This window comes from Labeo rohita, chromosome 4 (assembly GCF_022985175.1).
Source record: "Labeo rohita strain BAU-BD-2019 chromosome 4, IGBB_LRoh.1.0, whole genome shotgun sequence".
Lineage (NCBI taxonomy): Eukaryota > Metazoa > Chordata > Actinopteri > Cypriniformes > Cyprinidae > Labeo > Labeo rohita.
This window is the reverse complement of record NC_066872.1, coordinates 34,962,101-34,977,242: the sequence shown is the minus strand read 5'-3', so window position 1 is coordinate 34,977,242 and position 15,142 is coordinate 34,962,101. Positions and strand designations below refer to the sequence as shown.

At 35.2% G+C, this 15,142-nt stretch overlaps 1 protein-coding gene across 1 annotated transcript; it reads left to right on the top strand.

Moving 5' to 3' along the window:
- Positions 1–1,513: 1,513 nt before the first annotated feature.
- Positions 1,514–14,017, top strand: tnpo3 (transportin 3). The gene is made up of 22 exons (XM_051107403.1): positions 1,514–1,994; positions 3,688–3,888; positions 4,079–4,152; positions 4,467–4,623; positions 5,136–5,279; positions 5,363–5,538; positions 6,206–6,344; positions 6,698–6,844; positions 6,991–7,098; positions 7,248–7,339; positions 8,146–8,285; positions 8,382–8,573; positions 8,877–8,968; positions 9,052–9,128; positions 9,549–9,609; positions 10,123–10,263; positions 10,364–10,480; positions 10,909–11,003; positions 11,111–11,267; positions 11,373–11,540; positions 13,246–13,358; positions 13,931–14,017. The coding sequence occupies exons 1-22, from the start codon at positions 1,875–1,877 to the stop codon at positions 13,989–13,991; spliced, it is 2,772 nt and encodes a 923-aa protein (XP_050963360.1). The 5' UTR covers positions 1,514–1,874; the 3' UTR covers positions 13,992–14,017.
- Positions 14,018–15,142: the final 1,125 nt, after the last annotated feature.

The following is a 15,142-nucleotide window of genomic DNA, read 5'->3' as shown; positions in this document are numbered from 1 at the left end:
GGGTTTGTATTGTAACCAAGCTATGTATCTGGGTTGCATGGGTATGATACGACCTGGGTTACGGGAAGGTCATGGACATCCTGGGAATTACAGAGATGAACTACAAAATGCAGCTTTATCACCTTCATATAAGGAAATGATAACTGAATCTGACATGTCTTAAAATTAAATTCACTGAATGTGTGTAAATAAAAAATAGACTGTTTTTTGTTGTTAAAAACTGAATATACATGCATGTGTATTAAAACTAGCAATATGGAATTTTGCTGTGTGAATGATCTTTTTATGCTAGTCTGGAGATGTGAGGAAATGAAAGAGTGAGACTTGAAAAAAGACACTCGAGGTTAAAATTTGTCTGCAAATCAGATCTCATTCTTATGATATATATTTTTCATACTATTTATATTATAAAATAAATAAATATAATAAATAAAATGATTTTTACTCATATTCCTACTTGCCACTCACACATATTATTTTAATTTCTATATGCAGAAACTAGTAAATTCAGTAATATGATAAAAGTTTGTAGAAAGTTATATTTAAGAATGAATTACACTTATTAAATATATATGTTAGAAAGTCATTCTCAAAACCATGCAATTTGTAGTATTCTATTCAGATTCGTATTTAACAACTATGATTTGTTCAGCAGCTGATTCTTATGTGCAACTTGTACAGCAGAAGTGTAGATCATAAGGTAAATAATTCTAAAAGCAGCCTTAGGCTTAAAACGAAGCTAGTAAAATATTAAACCTTTGTTTGTCCAACAGCAAATTTAATCAATAAAGTGTAAACTTCCATATAACACAGCCTAGATCATAACCAACAGCACCGAAATACACGAATGAATGACTTTTATTAGCCAGTTCTTTTTGCTGAATCGACATTCAGGACAAACAGTGTAGTCCGATTCCCGCACAAATGACTCTTCTGAACCGGTTCTTTTTAGTGAATCAAAACACTTCAATCAGGGCGGGTACTGACTCAGTTGAATTCTAACAAGTATAAAATATTTTATCACATCTTGAAATTATCCAGAACTTATGCTATGTGTGGCTAAAGACTTAACACACTTTAAATCAGAGACTTGATTGTTTAAATAAAAATGCTATTTTATAAAGTATTGGTATTTTATTGAACAAACGCATCTCATTTTTTTTGTTTAATATTTTAGGCAATGTATAGCCTACTTAAGACCTAAGTTAACTAACAGGATTGTATTTTTCTCATAAAAGTGTAAACATACTTCTTGAAAACATTGTATTTAATTAAATTCATCCTTGACTTTTTATTTATCTTCTGTTCTGTTGAAAGCAGTGCATTTTCCACCAAAATACTTAGTTCCTTGAAAATACTAAAATAATAAAGGAAGCGTTAATGATTCCGAATCGCTAAGAAGTGTCGGAATGGAATTGGAACCGGAATCGATTCCTCACGATTCCCATATGGAACACAAATGGCTCCGTCACCTTTTCATGAGAATGACCCTTAAATAGTGCGTAGCAGTGGGTGTGTCTCGAACGAAATTATCTTCGTAATAAGTATACCTCGTCATATATTCAAATCCCAACCGTTAAACCACATTCCAACTTGGAACGTTCTTGTTTAGAAGCGTATATATTTCAAAAAAATTGCACAAATAGCGCGAAATTATTCGAAAATAGCTCTAGTCCGGACTCATTATAGTTCCTGTGCCGCGGTTTCCACACGGACTTGTTTGACAGGAGCGCCCTGTGTCTGCTTGAGATGGCGGCCAGATCGGAGAACGCGAGGGCAGAATAAACAGTCAACCTGCGCGTCTACAACCTTCCGAGAAGCGCAAGCCGTATCATTTACCCCATATCTACACCCTCTAGAAACAGAAGAACGCCATGGAAGGAGGGAAACCCTCCCTGCCGCTGGTTTACCAGGCCGTGCAGGCGCTGTATCACGACCCGGACCCTGCCGGCAAGGAGCGCGCCTCGGTCTGGCTGGGAGAGCTGCAGAGATCGGTGCGTTCTTGAGCGGGCCTACTGCGCCATAGCACCCTCACTCGTTAATAAACATTTACAATACGCATTGCGTTAAAATAGTGTTCGTTAGGCTCGCAGTGAAGCTTTGTGAACCATTAACAGCAGCTGTGTTTAGAGAAGTGGAGGTGGTCACATGTGTTTGGACTGTTGTGGGGGCTTATTTGTATCCATTGCTAAATCCATTCAGCTTGACGGCTTTAGATCGAGTTTTGGATAGATTTAAGTAGCAAGTTCAGCAGAAATAGTGCTTGTAAACACAGTCATTTGAGCGAGGGGATCTAAGACGGGTTTATCATCTAGACTTCTTGTTAGAAAGCTAGTGACTGTGTTTTGAACATGGTTGCTAGTTCCTTGTTGGACATTAGCTGGTTTACCATGATCCAGAAACCAGCTTGTCCACCGTATTAACCGGAATGACCAACTAGTAACTGTTTTTGCTCGTTTTTAGATGTTTTACCATCCTGAACCAGCTTGAAACCACCTATAATTTCTAGTTTAAGCTGGCTGAGTTCAAACTTTTATGTGTAGACGGTTTTTAGCATAATTAGACGTATTTTAAATATTAATGTTATAATATGAACACTGCAAGTGTAATTTCAATGTTTAGTGCTTTGGTAACACTATAAGTTTGCTTTTTGACTTTTGAGTAACTGCTTCTTCATTTAGTTCCGCTTTAGCAAGCTGTAAGATCACTGATAAGGAAGGTGTTAATTTTGTGAAGCATTAAGAGAAATTTTGCAACGCAAATGTTGCTTTTTGCAGAACTAAGTGGTACAATAATTGTGTGAATTGCATGGCTTCACTTTTGACATTTAAAGGGATAGTTCATCCAAAAATGTAAATTCTGTGATCATTTGTTCACCCACGTCGTATTTCAAAACTATGTGAACTTCCTCCTCCTTCTGAACACAGAAGAAAATATTTCGAAGAATGTCGGTAACCAAACACTTGATGGTAACCGTTGAATTGCATAGTATGGAAAAAATGCTATGGAAGTCAATGGGTGCCAGCAACTTGAGGATGCGTAAATGATGACAGAATTTTTAATTTTGGGTGAACTATTCCTTTAAGTTAACTATCCTGCTCCAAACCACACGCTGATTTGTCAAGATTGGTCTCGTATATTCTTCTAAATCTTTTTTTGTTTAATATTTTCATTAAATATACTTGGGCGACCAATTAATAGGATTGCATTCATGCAGACTCTAAGTAAGTCTAAATGTAAATTGTGAGAATTATATTAAATTTCAGGTTTTTGATCAGGAATCTGTAATGACCCTATAATCTGCAATATTATGACATCAATATAAACTGCATGGCTTCAAGTTCCCTTTAAGTCACTTAAGCTGACTTACTGAGGCATTTTGTATTTTCAGGTTGTGTGTTATATGTTACACACAATGAGTTCCTGCTTCCTGGTGCTTGTATTTATTTGCATCAGCAATATTTATCTAGGTGTGATGCATCTGATGCTGAAGTGTTTGTTTTTTTGTGTTTACTTCTTTATGCAAAATATAACTGGTCTTTTTTTGTTTATGCAAAATACAACTGAATGGGAGCAGCTAATGTAGAGAGATGGAGGCATAAAAATTATCAGAAAATGAAATTATGAATGGATAGATATGCTTTTTTTAAATGGCGCCTCCTTGATAAACTTTGTTCTCCCTTGCAGATGTATGCGTGGGAGATTTCGGATCAGCTCCTGCAGTTGAAGCAAGACGTGGAATCGTGTTACTTCGCAGCCCAGACGATGAAGATGAAGATCCAGACGGCGTTCTACGAGCTTCCCCCAGAAACCCACACCTCGCTTAGAGATTCACTCCTGTCTCACATCCAGAACCTCAAAGACCTGTCTCCAATCATTGTCACACAGGTAACATCTCATCAACATGACTTGGACTTGAGTCATCAAAATGCAAGTCAGTGCCGATGACCTCAAACATCTGGCATTCATGATGTAAAGTGTCGACAGAGATTGTCCATCTCAACTGCACTTCAGTGTTAAATATTGAGAGCCGTTTAAAAAGTGTCGCTGGTGTTCTAATGTGCACTCTCTCTCCCAGCTTGCATTGGCAATCGCAGATCTGGCTCTTCAGATGGCCTCGTGGAAAGGCTGTGTTCACACCCTCATAGAAAAGTAAGAACGTACTCTAGACTTTTGTTAATTTGCATTTTATTGACAAGTTCCTTGTCTGTGACCTTGGTTACAATGGATTTCGAAAGGGATAGTTTACTCTAAAATGGATATTATTACATATAGTAAAAGTGAGTCAGGATTTGATTTGCTTGGATGGAAAATGACTTAAATAGCACCAGCTAAAATTACTTTTAAAAACAAATGGTTATTATGAGCTCGAAACTGTGTAATAATTTTAAAAGAAGTGCATTTAAACAGTTGATGTCATCATGAAGTGTCATCATTTACCCAACGTTCTATTTTGCCTTTTTCAGATACAGTAACGATATTTCCTCCATGCCTTTCCTGATTGAGATACTCACTGTTCTGCCAGAGGAGGTGCATAGCCGCTCTTTGAGGATTGGAGCCAATCGACGGACAGAGATCATTGAGGATCTGGCCTACTACTCTACCACAGTGGTCACTCTTCTGGTGCGAATACTTTTACACCTGCAAAACAATTTTTGTCGTTTATTTTCCACTTTGCAGTCTAAATAAGATACCTAGCCTATCCGTCCAAAGGTTAAGTGGTTATCACACACATTCCAGACGCGTAAAGCATGCACAAGACATGAATACCCATGCAGAGCTCAAAGGGTGTTGTTAATTCTTGTAATTTTTTCAAATTTGGATATTTCTTTAGTGGTTGAAAATGTAAAAAATAATAGTAATAATACATCTGTAATTTTTTATTTATTCAGGCGAATGCTTTTTGTAATTTAGACATTATTAGCCAGATAAATTTACCTTATTTAGTTCTACAGAATTCACAAAATGTTTGCAAGGCATAAAAACGCATCCCTTTTTCTATGGGTCCATCATCCTTTGTTTTGTGCTATTATTCTATCCATGCAAATCATGTTAGTGGTTTAGGCTCTGCATAAACATTTAAATGAATGGTTTATGATTCTGAGCTCCTTTTGTTCATATATTTCCCTGATCAGGTGACGTGTGCGGAGAAGTCCGGACACGATGAGAAGATGCTTATCAAGGTGTTCCGGTGTTTGGGGAGCTGGTTTAATTTAGGAGTGCTGGACAACAACTTCATGGCCAGCAATCAACTGCTGATGATTCTCTTCCAAGTTCTGGTGAGATCAGCAAATGCCTTTATACGTTCACTCTTTCTCTACTTTTACTTAAAACAATCTTTTTTCACTCCTCTTCATTGCAGCAGAGGGATGAGACGTCCACAAACCTGCATGAGGCGGCGTCGGACTGCGTGTGCTCAGCACTGTATGCGATCGAGAACGTAGCCATACATGTGCCTCTGGCCATGCAGCTCTTCCAGGGAGTCCTTTCTTTAGAAACAGCCTACCACATGGCTGTAGCCCGAGAGGACCTTGATAAGTACGTATGGCATTGTTTATGATAAGCATATGTGACCTTCGACTCGTCTTAAGTAGCATGGGTATATTTGTAGCTATAGCCAACAATACATTGTATGGGTCAAAACTACTGACATTTTTATTAAATGCCGAAATCATTAGGATATTAAGTAAAAATCATGTTCCATGAAGATATTTTGGAAATTTCCTACTGTAAATAGTAATTAGCATTGATTAGTAATATGCATTGCTAAGAACTTCATTTAGACAAATTTAAAGGTGATTTTCTCAATATTTACTTTTTTTTTTTTTTTTTTTGCACCCTCAGGTTTTAGATTTTCAAACGGTTGTATCTCGGCCAAATATTGTCCTAACAAACCATACAAATTTATCCTTATGACTGGTTTTGTGTTTCCAGGGTCACATATGCAGTTTATGCAAGTCTCAGACACAATAGCTGTCTTTTAATACCCAGTAAGATGCCCGAAGACAGCATCAGAAATCGAACAGACTTGCTTTCATATTGAAAGAAACATTATTAAACTTTATAATTTTGCTAAAAGAAGGAAGAATGTTCATACTCTTTAGAAAGCTTATGTTTTGGGACGGAGCAAGTGATTTGTGTTGAAACCTGTTGTAAACTAGATCTGTTTTCTTTCCCTCTCTTCTTGCTTTCATTTCCACCACAGGGTGCTAAATTATTGTCGAATCTTTACGGAATTGTGTGAGACATTTCTGGAAATGACAGTAAGGACTCCTGGCCAGGGCATGGGAGATCTGCGCACCCTAGAGTTACTGCTTATTTGTGCTGGACATCCCCAATATGAGGTAAGCATGAAACAATGTCGTTGCAAACCCGTAAGACTTTCGTTCGTCTTCGGAACACAAATTAAGATATTTTTGATTAAATCGGAGAGCTTTCTGACCCTGCATAAACAACAACACCGTTGACACAGTTAAGGGCCAGAAAGGTAGTAAGGACATTGATAAAATAGTCCATGCAGTCTATGCATGTTCGGATTTCATTAAAAATATCTTAATTTTTGTTCTGAAGATGAACAAAGGTCTTACAGGTTTGGAATGACATGAGGGTGAGTAATTAATGACAGAATTTTAATTTTTGTGTGAACTATCCCAAGCATTCTCTTGATTCTCTGTTGGGAATCTGTGTTTTCCATCAGGTGGTTGAGATATCGTTCAACTTCTGGTACCGTCTGGGAGAACATCTTTATAAAATGAACGATCCGGCACTCCACAGAGTGTTCAAGCCGTACATACAGAGACTACTGCACAGTCTCGCTCGCCACTGCCAACTCGACCCAGATCATGTGAGCCATCTTCCATTAGCATATCTTTCTCTTCCTCCTCCTTGAGAAAGACTTGATTTGTTTAAATACAAGCCACTTCTTTCTAGTACTTATTGTTTTTTGTGCATATCTTTTTCTTCATCTTTAAATTTGTGCTTCCTATACAGGAAGGAGTCCCGGAGGACACGGATGATTTCGGCGAGTTCAGGATGAGAGTGTCTGATCTTGTGAAAGATGTCATTTTCCTAGTAGGCTCCATGGAGTGTTTCTCACAGGTAGAATTTCTGCTAACAGAAACATGAACTGAAAGTGATTTGAGGAAAGGCCCCAAAAATATTCTAAAATTTAGGATGGTTTACTGAGAAACGAAAGGGAATATTAACCGTAGCTTTCTTTTTATAAATGCTTTGTGTCTTCTCATCAGCTGTATTCAACTCTGAAGGAGGGAAACCCCCCATGGGAAGTAACTGAGGCTGTTTTGTTCATCATGGCTTCCATTGCTAAGAGTATCGATCCGTAAGTATCACTTTCAGTCATGACTCAACAGCTTCAAATTCGAGACTTTTGCTTTCACCAATCAAGTTCACACTTGCAGCTGGGGTAGTGCAAACTTGGAGTCATGCTGTTGTAGATTATGTATATTTCATTATCTTGATGTCCTGTGTTTTGAGGCTTTAAGGGGTAGTTCACCCAAAAATGAAATTTCTGTTATTAATTACTCACCCTCATGTCGTTTCTAACCCGTAAGACCTTTGTTCATCTTTGGAATACAAATTAAGATATTTTAGGTGAAATCTGAGAGCTTTCTGACCCTGCATAGGCAGCAACACAACTACCATGTTCAAGCTTAATTTTATCATTTTCACAAGCTCCCAATTTGATGCTTGTTTGATTTTTTTTTTTTTTTTTTTTTTTTTTTTTTTGGGTGTTATTCAGTCCGTTTTGGTTAAATATGAAAACAAAAAAAAAATCCAGCTAATTTGTTTCAAAAAGACTACATTGGTTAGACTGTATATTTTTGATTCACTGGAAAGAACTGTTCCATAAGAGTCATTTGCTCATGAATCAAGCTACACTGGTTGCTTTGTGTTTGACTTCTAACAATATTTTTTTTGTGAATCTGGTTGGATGAATGTTTGTTTTTGTTTGCAGCCCTTGAAGCCATAGGAAGTCTTTATTTTGCAGGATCGTTCAAATGAAGATTGCAGTTAATCATGACATCTGTAGTTTTTGTGGCATTGATTAAAAAACTGATTCTGTACCACATTAAGCAGTTTGTTTGTACCTCTAAAATGTCTCTTTCTCCCTCTGCTGGTTCCTAGTGAGAATAATCCCACGCTAACGGAAGTGTTGGAGCAGATAGTGTTACTTCCTGAGACGGTCCACCTTGCTGTTCGCTACACCAGCATTGAGTTGGTCGGCGAGATGAGTGAAGTGATCGACCGGAACCCTTGCATGTTAGGTGAGTGTCACAATCTGGTTTATTACATCATCTTCACTTGCATATTGTTTCTTTGTTTCTCTTTGTGTATTCATGAGATTTGTATTCGACTGGCAGATCCTGTTTTGAACTTCCTGATGAAGGGTTTGCGGGAGAAGCCGTTGGCCTCTGTGGCAGCTAAAGCCATTCACAACATCTGCTCGGTGTGTCGAGATCACATGGCGCAGCACTTCCAGGGCCTGCTGGACATCGCCCGCTCACTCGACTCATTCGCACTGTCAACGGATGCTGCGGTTGGCTTGCTGAAAGGTGTGGATGAGATCTATGTTAAATGTGACGCTGGACCACAAAACCAATTATCAGTGTTAGTTTTTAGATAGAACCATTCTGAAAAAAGACCAATACAGTGTATTTTTGGCTATTGCTACATATATATCCGTGCTACTTAAGACTGGTTTTGTGGTCCAGTGTCACAAATGTGGTTTATTTTCATTCGTCTTTGATTTTGATTTAAATGATTCTACTATAGAGGTCGGCTCTTTTCTGTTGATCTCAGTCATGCTTTTGTTGTATGGCTGGTTTCGTTTAAGTGGTGTGATTGGTTTATCTTAGGCACAGCGCTGGTTTTGGCCCGCCTGCCCCTGGAGAAGATCGCGGAGTGTCTGAACGATCTGTGTGCAGTTCAAGTCATGGCACTGAGGAAGGTTAGATACTCGTTATTGTGTGCTCTGTATTTCTCTATGTCTGTGGTTAACTCAGTAAAATAATGTGTTGGCTGTGTGTCCAGCTGCTGGCTCAGGACTCCAGTACTGGGAAGTCATCAGACCCCACTGTGTGGCTGGACAGACTGGCTGTTATCTTCAGGTTAGACTCTCAAAATCACCACCATTGCATTTCAAGTGCAATATTGAGAATTTTTAATGCTAAGTGGCTTTGGATATTTTTTTGTCTCTTGAGAAAGGGCTTGAACTCAGCACTCCTGAAAAGGATTTTGAAGTAATAACTTGGAAGATTTTAATAGTTGAATATGAATATGAATTTGATTTTTTGATTATTTTGTTTTATTTGTTTTGTATTTATTTTTTATTTTTTTTCTATTTTCAATTTAATTTAATTTATTTTATTTTGCCATAAAAATAGCCATAGAAAAAATTTAAAAATCCAGTTAAGTCTTGGTGGATAAAATTGTATTCCTCCCCCCATTATTTCTCATTAAATAGTCATGCTTTTAAAAAAAAAAAAAAAAAAACAGTTCTAAAATGTTTTTTTTTCTCTCTTTATTAGACACACAAACCCTATAGTAGAGAATGGACAGACACATCCATGCCAGAAGGTCATTCAAGAGGTACGTTTATCTGTGTGTTGAATTACACCATACTTTCTTTAAATGTGAGCTTGGACCATAAAACCAGTCTTAAGTAGCACGGGTATATTTGTAGCAATAGCCAAAAATGCGTTGTATGGGTTAAAATAATCAATTTTTATTTTATGCCAAAAATCATTAGGATATTAAGTAAAGATAATGTTCAGTGAAGATATTTTGTAAATTTCCTTCCATAAATATCAAAACTTAATTTTTGATTAGTAATATGCATTGCTAAGAACTTCATTTGGACAACTTTAAAGGTGATTTTCTCAATATTTTGATTTTGATTTTTGCACCCTCAGATTCCATATTTTTAAATAGTTGTTTCTCGGCCAGATATTGTCCTATCCTAAAAAAGCTTATTTATTCAGCCTTTAGATGATGTATAAATCTCAATATCAAAACATCACCCTTATGACTGGTTTTGTAGACCAGGGTCACAAATGTGTTTTTTTTTGTTTTTTTTCTGATTATCTCTGTTCTTTGTTGTAGATTTGGCCGGTGTTGTCAGAGACGTTAAACGCCCACCAGAATGATAACCGGATAGTAGAGCGCTGTTGCCGCTGCCTGAGATTTGCAGTGCGTTGCGTAGGCAAAGGCTCTGCTTCCCTATTACAGCCACTTGTTACTCAGGTTTGTCTTTGTGCCTTAAAAATACACATCCACTGATCTGAGTGTGTATTTTTGAAATGGAAAACCCAGTGTAGATCTTAAAAAGCTGTATGTGTTTCAGATGGTGAGTGTGTACCAGGTGTACCCTCACTCCTGTTTCCTGTACCTGGGCAGCATTCTAGTGGATGAGTATGGCATGGAGGAAGGATGCAGACAAGGCCTGTTGGATATGCTACAGGTAAATTAATAGACACCAAAATACTTTCTTTAGTTCTTTAGTCGAAAAGAAATTAAGGTTTTTGAGGAAAACATTCCAGGATTTTTCTCCATATAGTGGACTCAAATGGGGAATCAATGGGTTGAAGGTCCAAATTGCAGTTTCAAATCAGCTTCATTCCCAACCGAGGAATAAGGGTCTTATCTAGCAAAACAACTGGTCTTTTTCTAAAAAAAAGTAAAAAATTATATACTTTTTAACCACAAATGCTCATCTCGCACTAGCTCTGACTTCACGCATTACGTAATCACGTTGGAAAGGTCACGTGTGGTTCTCAGTTTTCGTTGACCCTGATACAAAGTGATTTTATTCTAAACTTGTGCTGCGATTAATTATGATTGATTGAACTAAGAGTTATTGATCAGTAGCTGTGTCTTTTACTCTTTCAGGCTCTCTGTATGCCGACCTTCCAGCTGTTAGAGCAGCCTAACGGACTGCGCAATCACCCCGACACAGTGGACGATCTTTTTAGACTCGCCACACGGTACCTGTTCTGTGCTTCTGCAATTAGAAAAACAAGCTTCAAATAAGTGAATAAGTGCCACACAAAAATTACATGAATTAACATCCTATTTTCTCTCATTATTTTAGGTTTGTCCAGCGCAGTCCGGTCACGTTGCTGAACAGCAGTATTATCGTCCACATCATCCAGTGTGCCATCGCTGCCACCACCCTGGACCATCGAGATGCCAACTGCAGCGTTATGAAGTTCATCAGAGACCTTATTCACACCGGGGTCACCAATGACGTAAGCAGCACGGTTGATCAAACTAAACCAATCTTTTGAAAGACCTTGTATGTGCGTTTTCTTCCAGTTCTTTGAGTGGTTATAACTGATTTTCTTGTCTTTCAGCATGAGGATGATTTTGAGATGCGAAAGCGTCTGATTGGCCAGGTGATGGAGCAGCACGGGCTGCAGTTAGTGACTCAGCTGATCAACACCTGCTGTTTTTGCCTGCCGCCTTACACTCTGCCTGACGTGGCAGAGGTAATCTGGGAGATCATGGTCTTTGATCGGCCGGTATGTTTTTACTTTTTTTTTTTTTTTTTTTTTGAACACACACCATTTTTAGAATGTTCCTCAAATTCTGTTTTACACATTTTAACCCTCTATGCACACCTTTGGCAATAGAATTCCCATTGGCTAGTAATTTTTTCTGTTTTATTAGAGATACATTCATATGTATGTACTTTACTTTTAACATCAATCAAGTGTTTTAAGAAACCTTTAGTAATTAGAACTAAAATCTGTGCTAAACTTATTCTTAGCCTCCAACCCAAACACTGGCCTATTGAAATCTAGGGACCTATGATTTCCTCAATGTAAAAAAAAATGCGGACGAATTGCGAATTGACAGATTTTGGATGAATAAATCAAAAGTAGGTCAGTAGACCTAAATCAAAACGTGATCTGGACTAGTGTCTGTCAGTATTAAGCTGCAAAAATGCTATTTTAATGTAAATGAATGGCGCAGATGTGTGGTTTTATTTACTACACACGTAACTGAAGAAATATATTACTTAATGTAAGGATAGTACTATTACTATTGAAAAAGAAAACATACTTTTCAAGAATAGTTACCAGAAATATGTAAATGCACAACAAAGTATTTATCTAAAAATGATAATAAACTAATTCTTTATAGAATCAATTAATTAAGCATACTTTTGATTATTAAAATTGAATGAAACCATTAAAATGGAATCCAGAAAATTAATGGAAAATGGGGTAAAAATAAAACACATTTCATATGGCCTTAAAACTGCATTTTTTGTTAAACATTTAATAAATTGCTGTTAAATTGTGTAAGTTTCATGATTTCAACTAATTAGACATGTTTATTTGATTAATATTTTTTTAATGTAACAATTTAAATAGTTTAGAAAAAATAAAACGGAAAAAAGTGAATTTGGAAAATAAATAAATAAAAAAAAAAAAAAAAAAAAAAAAAATATATATATATATATATATATATATATATATATATATATATATATATATATATATATATATATATATATATATATATATTAATTCTAGATGTAAGTGTATATAATATGTAATGTTTGATAGATATAGATAGATAGATAGATAGATAGATAGATATATAGATATATATATATATATATATATATATATATATATATATATAAATATAAATATAAATATAAATATAAATATAAATTCTAAATATAAATGTATATAATATGTAAGTGTATATAATATATAATGTTTGATATATATATATATATATATATATATATATATATATATATATATATATATATATATATATATATATATATTTTTTTTTTTTTTTTTTTTTTTTTTTTTTTTTTTTTTTTTTTTTTAAATAATTTAATTATTTTAGTTCATATAGTTTAAATCAAGTGATTTAAACATTTATTGCATTTAACCATTAACATAGTCTAGAATAAATTCAAACAGGAAAAAAATGAAGTTGAATATGCACACACTTACATTTATATATCTATATATTTTATATCTAAAAAAAAAATATATATATATATATATATATATATATATATATAAATATAAATTTTTTTTTTTTTTTTTTTTTTTTTTTTTTAAAACAGACAAAGCTGAATCTTGTCTCTGGCCTTTTTAAATACTTAGAGATCTTAAAGAGATTTTCAGTATCCTTTTCCTTTCATAAATGAGGCTGTGACGTCTAAATTGTCACATGCTGTGGCTGTGTTTGTAGACGTTTTGCCGCTGGCTGGAAACCGCACTGAAGGGTCTTCCAAAAGAAACAGCAGGAGGCGCTGTAACCGTCACACACAAGCAGCTCACCGACTTCCATAAGCAGGTCACGAGGTGAGTTTGTGTCCGCCGTCACCCGAGCCTTCAAAGGCAGCGGTGAACGTCAGATAATTTCATTATAATTTCACTACACTCCTGAAGAAATTGGTCTGTTCCTTATTTAAAAGTGCTTTTGCCTGCAAAAAAAGTTATATAGTGCTTATCAGTGTCACATTTGGCTTTTGAGGTATTGCAGGCTACTGCATGTTCAGTTCTCCTTGTGGTTAGCTTAGCTCGGCATGCATAAACAAGTTCCCATAACCAGTCGTCCAAGAGGGTGAAGTATCTCATACTTCGGCAAGTCTTGACCTGAGGAACGAGGAGCCTCCCAGCGTGGTGTCGTGCACAGATGGCAAATACATATTCTGACAATGCACAATGAGTCACAGACTTGCATGGAAAGTCCAAGACCACGCCAGACTGATTGATGCAGCGTTGTTGTTTTCGCTCGCCCATGCTTTCGGCGTGTATGGAAATTGACCTGCGATTAGTAATAATAGCCAGCTTGTTGTTTATTCATTTGGTGAAAATGATGTTAATATTGCTTTTGTCTGTTTTTCCATTTGTCTATCAATCTGTCACCCCAGTGCAGAGGAATGTAAACAGGTTTGTTGGGCGATAAGAGAGTTTACCAGGCTGTACCGATAGCTGGCTTTTACCTGCTGATGCTGCAAGACCAGGTGACAAAAGTATATTGAACACTACATGTTTACTGTTTAAATGATTGGAATCAGTAAGATTTTGTTTTTTAAAGAATGCTTGTATGCCCATCAAGGCTGCATTTATTTGATTAAAAACATACAGAAAAAGCAATAAAATTGTGAAATATTATTCCAATTTAAAATAAAAGTTTTCTATTTTAATATACTTTAAAAAAATAATTTATTTCTGAAATTTCAGCATCAGTACTCCAGTCTTCACTGTCACATGATCCTTTAGAAATCAGTGTTGGAAACAGTGCTGCTTAATTTTTTAGAACCCGTGATTCATTTTTTCTTTTCAGGATTTTTTTATTTAATAAAGTTAAAAGGAAAGCATTCATAAAAAAAATGATTTCTAATAATTTTTAGACAATTTTTTTTATCAATTTAACACATGCTTTCTCAATAAAAGTATTAATTTCTTTCAAAAAAACAACAAAAAAAAGACCCCAAACCTTTGAACGGTAGTGTATGTAATTACAATTTTTTTATTTAATAAATACTACTTTTTTTTTTCTTTATCTTTTTTTAATGTCAAAGAATCCTGAAAGTATCACGGGTTCCAAAAGAAAAAAAATTATAGCATGTAGTTATTAGTATAACTACTAAAGACTACTAAAGGAGTAATAATGCTGAAAATTCATCTTTGATCACAGGAATACATTTTATTTTAAAGTATATTAAAATGGAAAACTGTTATTTAAAATTGTAATAATATTTCACAATATCACAATATTTATCTGTATTTTTGATAAGAAACCTCTTTAAAAAAAACATTAAACTTTTGAACGACAGCATACGTATATATAAATCAACATATATTAATATATTGTAATACAATTATTATTATTATTATTATGATTATGATTATTATTATTATTATCTTACATAAGTTTTTTACATTTATTTTTAATTTTTTATATATGTGTATGTGTGTAAAATATGTTGAAGGTTTTTTATTTTGTTACTTTTGTATTTAAGTCATATAATGAAAATCTAATAATTAAAATATTTCTTGTATTGTCTGCTTCCTCTTTTGTTTTGAAACATTTATAAATATTTTTCTGCATTCCCAAATAACTTTAAATTTAACTAAAT

Excerpts from the sequence above, each read along its gene's own strand:
- tnpo3 (XM_051107403.1), top strand. The coding sequence starts at position 1,875 with ATGGAAGGAGGGAAACCCTCCCTGCCGCTGGTTTACCAGGCCGTGCAG. Across the intron at positions 8,969-9,051 it reads AAGTCATGGCACTGAGGAAG|CTGCTGGCTCAGGACTCCAG; the intron begins GTTAGATACTCG and ends CTGTGTGTCCAG. Across the intron at positions 9,610-10,122 it reads GCCAGAAGGTCATTCAAGAG|ATTTGGCCGGTGTTGTCAGA; the intron begins GTACGTTTATCT and ends TCTTTGTTGTAG.